The following is a 9,649-nucleotide window of genomic DNA, read 5'->3' as shown; positions in this document are numbered from 1 at the left end:
AGCCTCAAGCTGTTGCCCTGGGTAGAGTGCTGTGACATCACAGCTCACAGCAACCTCAAACTCCTGGGCTTAAGCGATTATCCTGCCTCTGCCTCCCAAGTAGCTGGGACTGTAGGCACCTGCCACAATGCCTGGCTATTTTTTGGTCGGAGCTGTCATTGTTTGGTGGGCCTGGGCTGGATTTGAACTTGCCAGCTCAGGTGTATGTGGCTGGCACCTTAGCCGCTTGAGCCACAGGCTCCGAGCCCAGGACACAGCTCTTGCTGGTGCCTGCAGAGGCCTCCAAGGGCCTGTGCATTGGGGATGCAGATCCCTCCCGAGTGGCCCTCCATCCATCCCCTGGGCCAAGTAGGCTGGAGCAGGCTGTCAACAGGAAGGGGGTGCTGGAACCCCCAAAACTGGCGCCATCACAAGCCACCACAACCACCGCCACAGGCCAGCACACTTGCATACCCCACCCCACCCCCCCACACACAAACAAGCATAGGCACAGCAGCCTCTGATCCAGTTTAGGCCTCCCCAGGTACTTCCTGCTCCCACCCCAGCTATGAGGACAGCTGTGTACCTGGCATGGTGGTGCCTATCTGCGAGGGTTACAATTATTTGGGAAAGACCCCATACCCCTGCTCCAACTCCAGGCAACAGCAGGTGCCACCTGCAGTCAAAATTCCCATGTTCCAACATGCCCTGTACTCCTGCCCAGGATGCCCACACCAAGAGCAACATTCACCCTGCTGGGGGCTGTATAGGAACACTGCAACCTAGTGGCAGACCTCAGTCTGGCTTCTGGACAAAGAAGAACCAGGCTGCCCCAGCTACCTGACCAAAGCTAACTAAGACAGTCACAAGGAAGCTGCCTTTTTGGCCGCTGAGTTGCAAAGTGACTGAGGTGGTAGGGCCCTGTGAAACTGGCCTCTGACTCAGGGAGAAAATAGGCTGTTGGAACCTCTGAAACCCTCCTGAAGTTTGTAGCACTGACACTCCTTCCTCATGCCCTGTAGGGACCAGGGCTTTGGCCCAGGAGCCCCAGGGAGAGCAGACCCTTGAGGGAGGGTCCAGTCTGTACCCCCTACTCTCTGGATGCAAGAGCAGGGAGGCTGTGGGGACAGAGCATCCCCCCACCTTCCCTAGCCACCCTCAGCATTTGGAGTGTCCTACACACCAAAGCTGCTGCCCAGAAGATTAAGGGCCTCTGGGGAAGCTGGTGGGGCCCAGTCCCTGGTAACAAAGCCATAGCAGGAGGGCCAGTTGGAGGAGACTTTGCAGCAGCCATAAGGTCCCAGATCCTGATGTCCCCTGACCCATAAAACCTCTGGAGCAAAGCAGGTGACCAGCCCAGCTGGCAGCTGCTGAGGCCAAGGCAGGTGCTTGACGGGCTCCTCACATCCTCCTTCAGTAGAGAAGATGGACTGGGCCCAGGTAATGCCTCCACTTCCTAGCCAGCCTTTTGTACAGAATCCTCCACAGAGCTCAGCACGGCTGGGGTGTTTCTGGGCTAGCCCCACTAGGGCCATGTGACTGACCACGGCGCTTTCAGCCCCCACCATGAGCCCAGACACCACACACACCCAGTCTCGCATGATCACAGACGCAAAATGAGACTTCCCAGGGTGTGAGTGAACCAGACCTAAGTCTTTGAGTCTAAACTGTCTCCACCTGGCAGGACCCTGGAGAGCAGGGCCAGACAGCGCTTGGCTGCACTTGAGAGCACTTGTGCCAGACAGTGCTTGGCCACACTTGGAAGCATCCCTCAGGTCTGAGGGAGGCTCAGGGTCTGGCTGACTCAGGCTGGGGGGCTCTTCCTGGTGGGCCTCCGTGCTCCTCACATCTGGGCCTCGCAAGCTCTGCAATCTGCCGGTCCTTCAGCTGCACCAGGTGCTCCAGCCTGACCACTTTCATCTGCAAAATCTTTAAACACAGAGACAATAACAGTGACTGACTCAAAGGCAGCCCCTCCATCTGCCAGAGGCAAGCTGTACAAGACGCATGGCTGGTCAGCCCAAAGGTTCTCTTGCCAGGACAGTTGGGGGCAGGCCTTCACAGGAACCTGAGGGCCACAGCTGGTATCCTCCCCACATGGCTTCCTCCTAGTCCCAGGAGGCCAGAGCTGCCAGACCTCCTGTGCACCCCAGCCTGCACCCACCTCTGTACCAGGTGGAAAGCCTGGGACAGAGTGGGTAATAAGTACCTAATTGCTGTGGGCCCTGCACTGGGACCTGGTGGGAATTCAGAGCATATTTGCTCAACTGATGGCTGACTGAGTGAATCTACTGCAGTTGGACAATGTGTCCAACATTTACCCCTAAAAGCCTGAGACCCAAGGAGATAGGCATGGAGCTGGGTCACAGGGAGAGCACCACAGCCCAGGAGGCCCAGCTGGGGAGTATGACAGCCACCCCAGCAAGCGAGGAGAGTGGGAATGGTTAGATTTGAAAAGGCTCTTCTGCCCTAAAAATATTTCCAAAGTGAAGTCTGTGGAGTGACAGCCCATGCCACACACAGCTTGAGGTGCTGAGGACGGTGGTAGCCATTCAGGAGATCCAGCACTTCACTGGCCAGTTCCCACAGTGCTCCTTGCTCAGTAACTGAGGCCGCTGGCATGCTGCAGAAACACTGTCAGGCTCCTGCCCACTGCCAGGTTGTCACCCCAGGACTTGCCTGTGCCTCTGACTCTAGGGTGCGCACATCACACCAGCAACTATGCCAAGAAAATTGAATCATGTTGTCATCTTAAAGGGCAGGTTGAGTGGTTTCCTAAAATAGTCATAGTTCTCTCTGGCAGCACATGGACCAGAGCCTTGATGTGAGAGGCTGTGGTGCCCTCATGGTAGTGGCAGCAGTAGCTTCACTTCTCCTCACTGCTTCCTCTATGCTGTCATTTGGCAACTTTTAAGCCACACAATGATATCACTTTCCTGCTTTCTCAAGAAAACAACTCATCAAGTTTCTAGGACCCACTCAGGAACTGCAATGACCACAAAGCCCATCCGGTTGGTGCAGGCTGCACACCCACCCTACACTGCCCTGGGTCTGACGTCAAAGTGTGCCGAGGGGCTTGCTGCACATGGGAACACTGGAACCTCCTGGCAGAGCTGAGGGATCATTGTGCACTCACAATCCCCAGGCTGCACTCACAAAGCCAGCTATGTACCCACTGCAGAGCCAGGAACCTACCAGAAGCCCCAGGCTAGGTGGGGCTTCCTGAGACCCTAGCCCTTTGGGGTTAGGCCAATGGGGACAAGGAAGAAGGGTGTAGCATGAGCTGGTGCCAGCACCCCCACCCCATCCACAAGGAAGGGGTGACCTGCTACTGCTCCCTGACCTGGGCCCCCATGGCCCTGCTGCAGGCCCATGGGCACATGGGTCCCTGGACAACAAAGAAGGTGAGAGGGGTGGTGAGCACATGGGGGCCACTGTGCTCTTCCCTTTGAAGAGGCTGGAACATGACACAGCTAGGTTGTTTCCTAAATAAACTAAATGCAGGGCTCAGCACCCATAGCACAGTGGTTACGGTGCCAGCCACATACACCGAAGTTGGCGGATTCAAACCTAGCCCGGGCCAGATAACCAACAATGACAACTGCAATAAAAAATAGCCATGTGTTGTGGTAGGCACCTGTAGTCCCAGCTACTTGAGAGGCTGAGGCAAGAGAATCGCTTGAGCCCCCAAATTGGGAGGTTGCTACAAGCTGTGACACCATGGCACCTACTGAGGGCAACACAGTGACACTCTGTCTCAAAAAAAAAAAAAAAGGGAGGCACCTGTGGCTCAAAGGAGTAGGGCGCCAGGCCCATATGCTGGAGGTGGCAAGTTCAAACCTAGCCCTGGCCAAAACCTGCAAAATAAATAAAAGCAGGTTCTTTGGGGGGTGGGTGGGTAGGTGGTAAATATAGCCTCACGTGGTCACCTTGGGTAGAGTGCCATGGCGTCTTAGCTCACAGCAACCTCAAACTCTTGTATTCAAGTGATCCTCTTGCTTCGATCTTCCCAGAGCTGGGACTACAGGTGCCTACCACAATGCCCGGCTATTTTGTTTTTAAGAGATGGGATCTTGCTCTGGCTCAGGCTGGTCTTGAACCTGTGAGCTCAGGCAGTCCACCCACCTTGGCCTTCCAAGTGCTGGGATTACAGGAATGAGCCACCATGCCCAACCCTAAATGCAGGTTCTTCCTGGCTAGTGATCTTATTGGCCCACACCATCACCACAGCCCACAAGGGGCCCTTCAGCTTATGGGTGTCCAGCAGCCTAGGATGCCCATACCTTGATCATCTCCTGCAGGACAGCCAGTGCCTGCTCTTGGTCCTCCAAAAGATGCTGGGTCCTGGGGTCCGGATGCTCCCAGGGCCCGCCAGCTGGGTCCCAACTGAAAAAGACCACTGGCCTAGAGCCCAGCTGACAGGAGATGGCAAGGACAGGAGGAGACAGGGCATGGGGACATGGCAGAAGGTTGGAGAGACAGAGACCCACCCTCTACAGGCACAGTGGCCCATCTTCTCTAGAGCACTCCCATCCTGAGTGGCCTTCCTGCTGGAAGGAGCCGGGGGTCTTGGCAGGCCTGTGTGACAAATGGGCCCTCTGAGCACAGGGCCCAACCTCAGAGAAGCCCCCTCAGCAGCAGCACCATGGCAGGACAGGGACATGGATGGCTTAAAGCCTTGAATGCTGTCTCCTCACTGCAACCCTGGATGCCTCCAGCTTCCCTGTCTAGGGTGTCACTTGAACAGTCACCCCGTGTGGCCCTAGGGCTCTCACTTGGGGCTGCTGTCTGGCGCCCATGGAGCTCCACCTCAGAGGCCACTGAGAACCCAGGCTGTGTGTACCTGAGCACTTCTGCCCTCAACTGCTGGTGTCTGACCCAAGGCACCACAGGTCCACTCTGTGGGGAAACCATAGGAGGCCCAGAGGGGTATCAACACTACCGGTGTGTGTGGGGGTGGCGAGGTCCACCTGGGGCTGGAGGGTGTCCATGCCAAAGAGTCCTGATCCTGCAGACTTTAAACATTGTGAAGTAAGATGTCAAGCAGAAGGGCCATACGTTCTTGTGGCCAACCCACCTGCTATAGTCCCCAGGTAGATTCTCCAGCAGTGGGTGGGGGTGGGGTCAGTGAGCAATGGCCTGGGCTGTGCAGGAAGATTGGGGAACGGGGTGTGTCAGTCTCAGAGGGCCAATTCTGAAGTGTTTTCTCTGCCCTGAGGCAGGAGGGTCAGGCTGGAAGGGCCTGGAGGGTCTAGGGAGGCCAGGCCAGCAGCACAGCCACACATTTGAGCTGGGTGGGGGCCGAAGCCTCAGGTGTGCACTTAACTGCAGTCTAGACCACAGGGGCTTCATCACCACTTATTTCTTGGCTGTTCTCTCATACAAAGATTATTCAGTTGTGCGAATGTGCAGACAAGCAGCTGCAGGCTGAACACATTTGCACAGTACATACCGCGACAGCAGGCAGGTCCACGCGGGCAGTGCCACTCTCTATCTTGTCCCGCAGAGCACAGAGGATGGGCTCGATGGCCCCAGGCCTATTGGCCACTACCTTGCGGATATCCGTCTCTGAGACACAGAAGCTCAGCTTGTGCAAGACTTTCCTGCAGAGGAAGTAGGCGCACTCTCCTAAGAGCAGCACATCCCTCAACCAGGCTAGGCACTGGTGCCCCACTTTCCTCAGAGGAGAGAGACTGTGACTGGGCCTCTTCTTGCCCCAGACCCCAGAGGTCCAGCAGCCATCTCATTCCCAGCCCTAAAAGGTGAGCATACCATCAGGATCCCAAAACACAGGGTACATCAGGCTAGGCAGCACCACTAGGCCAAGCCTCAGGGACACTCCACCCAGCGCTCCTCTTCCTAATACATGCCTGTTGCTCTGCAACGAAGTCCTTTTAGCTGCCTCTAAATAACCTGCAATCTGATCTCCCCTACTACTACCAGGGCCAACACCTGCCTGCAGACAGGCCTTCTCATGCCTAGGTTAGGGAAATAGCCTCTCCCTCACCTGCAGCCTTCTGAAATTCAAGTCCTATCAGAGCCTGACCAGCCCTCAACACCTGCAGGGCCCTTACCCCACATGGCTGGAAGCCCCATCCTCATCTTCTACTTTACCTCAGAGGCCCTTGGGTGGCCCCAGACACACACACCCCCTCCTAGACTGCCCCTAAGCCTCCCCATAGGAGGCTGCCATTCCTTGGTATCTTGGGACCCCAGCTTGTTGCCATCTTCTATCTGCTGGACCCTGGCACATTGATGTTGACATCCCTTCTAATCTGGACAAATTTCACTACTGGTCTGTGACCACAAGGCTCTGCCCCTTGAGGCAGGGATCTGTCCTCTGTTGTGTGCAGTGTAGAACTAAGTCAGGGAGAGTGGGCTCAAGGGTAGCTGTCCTGGAAGTGATCCCCCAGAATATTATGGTGGATAAGACACAGGCACTCAAGAGGGTGTCAGGAACCCCACAGCAGGGACACTTTTCCCAGACAAGCTGTGGAAAAGGCTCTGGGCCAGTCTTGGAGGGAGGGGCCCCCAGAGAGTGAGGCAGGCAGGCAGGCGGCAGGTTCCACCCAGCAGGGCCCCGGAGCACGCTGCCCCCGGGAACCCTTGCCTGTTGAGAACGCGCCAGTTGCTGAGCTTCTGATCCGTGTTGCACGTGGGGGTGTAGTTGTGCAGGTCCACGAGCCGGGGATGGAAGTGCTTGACGATCTCCGCCAGCATTACTGTGTGAGGTGGGGGCGCAAAGTAAGGGGCCAGGCCGGCAAAGCCTCTTCTGGCCTCCTGGTTGGATGAGGCAAGAGACGGAGAGCCGGGCTTGGCCTGAGGACGCTGGGCTCTGCGCCAGGAGGGCAAGAGGGCCTGGAGAGGAGCCCACAGAGCAAGAGCTGCTACGGAGTACAGGGGCCGTCGGGGACCCCTCAATACCCGCCGAGCGCGGGCCGCCCTCTCCCCTCCACGGCCCCCGAGCTCCGCGCCACCCCTTCCGGCCTGACTCCCGAGCTCCCGCCAGAATTCTCTGCCACCCGGACCCCGACCCGCCCGGCGCTCGCCCTACAGTAGCGCCGCTCTCCGCCGCGGGCCCTCGCAACCCGGGGGGCCACCCGGCACCGCTGCTTGCCCGGAACAGAAGGCACAGGTCTGGCTACCCCCGCGACCCCGGCCACCCCTACACCCCCCGCAGACGCGCTCCCACCGCCATCGCTGAAGTCCCGAGCTAGATGGCGCTTGGGGCGGCTGAGCGGGAGTCGGTCCAGCCAGGCGTAGAGGCCGTGGAGGGTACTGGCCGGCGGCAGTGAGACGGCTCCTGGAGACTGCCCCGCTGTGCCCAGCATGGCGGACCTCTTGTGCAGCCGTTGCCGGGAGACGAGCCGGAAGGGGCGTGGCATAGGCTGCTTGTGGCGCTGTTGCCGGGAGACTGGGCCGGAAGGGGCGGGCGCGGTCCAGAGGCGCGGGATTTTTAGCGGTGCAACCTAAAGTGTGGGTTCTGCGTCTGACTGAGCCATTTCCGGACTGAGGGGCCCGACTGCGCGTTGAGGTGGTGGAAGGTTTAGGATTATTATTTTTTTTTTATTGAGACAGAGTCTCACTATGTCGCCCTCGATGGAGTGCGGTGGCATCACAGCTCGCAGCAACCTCAAACTCTTGGGCTCAAGCGATTCTCTTGCCCCAGCCTCCCTAGTAGTTGGGACTACTGGCGGCCGCCACAACGCCCGGCTATTTTTATTTTTTATTTTTTTTTGAGACAGAGTCTCAAGCTGTCTCCCTGGGTAGAGTGCTATGGCATCAAAGCTCACAGCAACTTCCAACTCCTGGACTCAAGCGAGTCTCCTGCCTTAGCCTTCCAAGTAGCTGGAACCACAGGCACTCCCCATAACGCCGGGCTATTTTTTGGTTGCAGTCGTAGTTTGGCGGGCCCGGGCTGAATTCGAACCCGCCACCTTAGGTGTATGTGGCTGGCGCCTTAGCCTAGTTTTTTTGTTGTTATTGTTTTTTTTTTTTTTTTTGAGACAGAGTCTCAAGCTGTCTCCCTGGGTAGAGTGCTATGGCATCAAAGCTCACAGCAACTTCCAACTCCTGGACTCAAGCGAGTCTCCTGCCTTAGCCTTCCAAGTAGCTGGAACCACAGGCACTCCCCATAACGCCGGGCTATTTTTTGGTTGCAGTCGTAGTTTGGCGGGCCCGGGCTGAATTCGAACCCGCCACCTTAGGTGTATGTGGCTGGCGCCTTAGCCGGTTGAGCTATAGGCGCCGAGCCTTTGTTGTTATTGTTTAGGGGGCCCCTATGGTCGCCGTCGCTGGAGGATTTAAGATTAAAGTCCAGGGAGGGAGGAAGGTAAAAATAGTTGAACTTGTTCTATTTACAGCATACATTTTAACAAGCACAGTACCCTCATATCTTGTAAATTGAATTGTGTGTCGCTGAGCATGCACTCTTCCCATGGAGCCAATAACAATCTCTCGTCATTAGAATTTGGGCAATAATTTTTTGGAAAAACACACATTTTTCATTGTAAGGAAAAGTTTTTAGCCCTGATAAATGTGCACCTGAGGTTACTGGAAACAAGACAGCTGCTTCTCTCCACGGCCCTTTAAATAAAAGGGACCTCTGAATTTAAGCACAGGAGTACATTTGTGTGCATGCACAATGTACACGCACACTCACGTGTACACACGCACGCACGCGTGTGTGTGTGTGTGTGTGTATGCGCGCATGCACACTACTGGGATGGGGCTTTTCCTTCTTAACTCTCATGGGAAACAGGCTCCAAAAATGAAGGGACTTGGAGTCTGGATGTAAATACAGTTGACTCACTGACATCCTCTTTATAGAGGAAGTATTCAGAGGTAACGTGATCTTGGGATGGGGTTCTCAGCTAGAGATGTCTTTCTGGTGATGCCCCACACACATGTGTGCCTGGGACCACCAGCAGGCCTGAGAGCAGGTGCAGAGGCAGCTTGAAGGGAACGAGCCCTGGTCTCCTGAACACACTGAGGAGCCAGTGGAGGCCAGTGGCCACCTACCAACACACACACAGCAGCTGACACTCATACCCAGCCTGGCAACTGCAGACAAGGCGTGGCCAACACAGGTGTTAAGGGGCTGGCCATGAGGAGCTGGACTCTCCTGAGGTCAGGGCAGAAGCTGAGGGTCCAACCTTGGAGTCTTGAGTAGAGAGGATCTGCCTGTGGGCTTGCAATGCTCTTCCCTTGTGATGTCTCCAAACTTCCAGTTAGGCACACAAAGGCACCCCCTCCATGGTGCTGTGGGAGTTCTGGCCCCATCACCTCCTCTGAACTGGGGGCTTCAGGGGGACTTTTGGGCCAGCAACCCCCTTGGAGAAGGAAAAGAGAACTGATATTAAAAACCATGTGCTAGGCTCGGTGCCTGTAGCTCAGTGGCTAGGGCCTGTCACATACACTGGGGCTGGCAGGTTAGAATCCTGCCTGGGGCCTGCCAAACAAAAAAATAGCCAGGTGTTGTGGCAGGTTCCTATAATCCCAGCTACTTGGGAGGCTGAGGCAAGAGAATCGCTTAAGCCCAAGAGTTTGAGGTTGCTGCCATGGCACTCTCCCCAGGGCGATAGCTTGAGGCTCCGTCTCAAAAAAAAAAAAAACCATATATTCTAGAATAAACTCTGCTTCTCCAAATTAATATATGGGCTTTATTTTT

The 9,649-nt window shown here is 56.1% G+C and overlaps 2 protein-coding genes across 2 annotated transcripts in view; both read right to left on the bottom strand.

Moving 5' to 3' along the window:
* Positions 1-1,654: 1,654 nt before the first annotated feature.
* LOC111726689 (sperm flagellar protein 1-like) lies at positions 1,655-7,364 on the bottom strand. The gene is made up of 7 exons (XM_023515627.1): positions 7,172-7,364; positions 6,590-6,701; positions 5,432-5,582; positions 4,922-4,994; positions 4,470-4,557; positions 4,263-4,365; positions 1,655-1,908 (listed from the first exon to the last, which is right to left on the bottom strand). The coding sequence occupies exons 1-7, from the start codon at positions 7,362-7,364 to the stop codon at positions 1,768-1,770; spliced, it is 861 nt and encodes a 286-aa protein (XP_023371395.1). The 3' UTR covers positions 1,655-1,767.
* Positions 7,365-8,344: 980 nt separating this feature from the next.
* Positions 8,345-9,649, bottom strand: part of ADAM8 (ADAM metallopeptidase domain 8) — a 16,320-nt gene continuing 15,015 nt past the window's right edge. The window contains exon 24 of the mRNA XM_012807780.2: positions 8,345-9,311. Coding sequence (XP_012663234.2) covers positions 9,261-9,311 — 51 coding nt within the window. The 3' untranslated portion in view covers positions 8,345-9,260. The remainder of the gene's footprint in view (positions 9,312-9,649) is intronic.

Source organism: Otolemur garnettii, unplaced genomic scaffold (assembly GCF_000181295.1).
Source record: "Otolemur garnettii isolate 467f Iridium unplaced genomic scaffold, OtoGar3 scaffold00075, whole genome shotgun sequence".
Classification (NCBI taxonomy): domain Eukaryota; kingdom Metazoa; phylum Chordata; class Mammalia; order Primates; family Galagidae; genus Otolemur; species Otolemur garnettii.
Note: the sequence above shows the minus strand (reverse complement) of the source record. Positions and strands in the feature narration are given on the sequence as shown.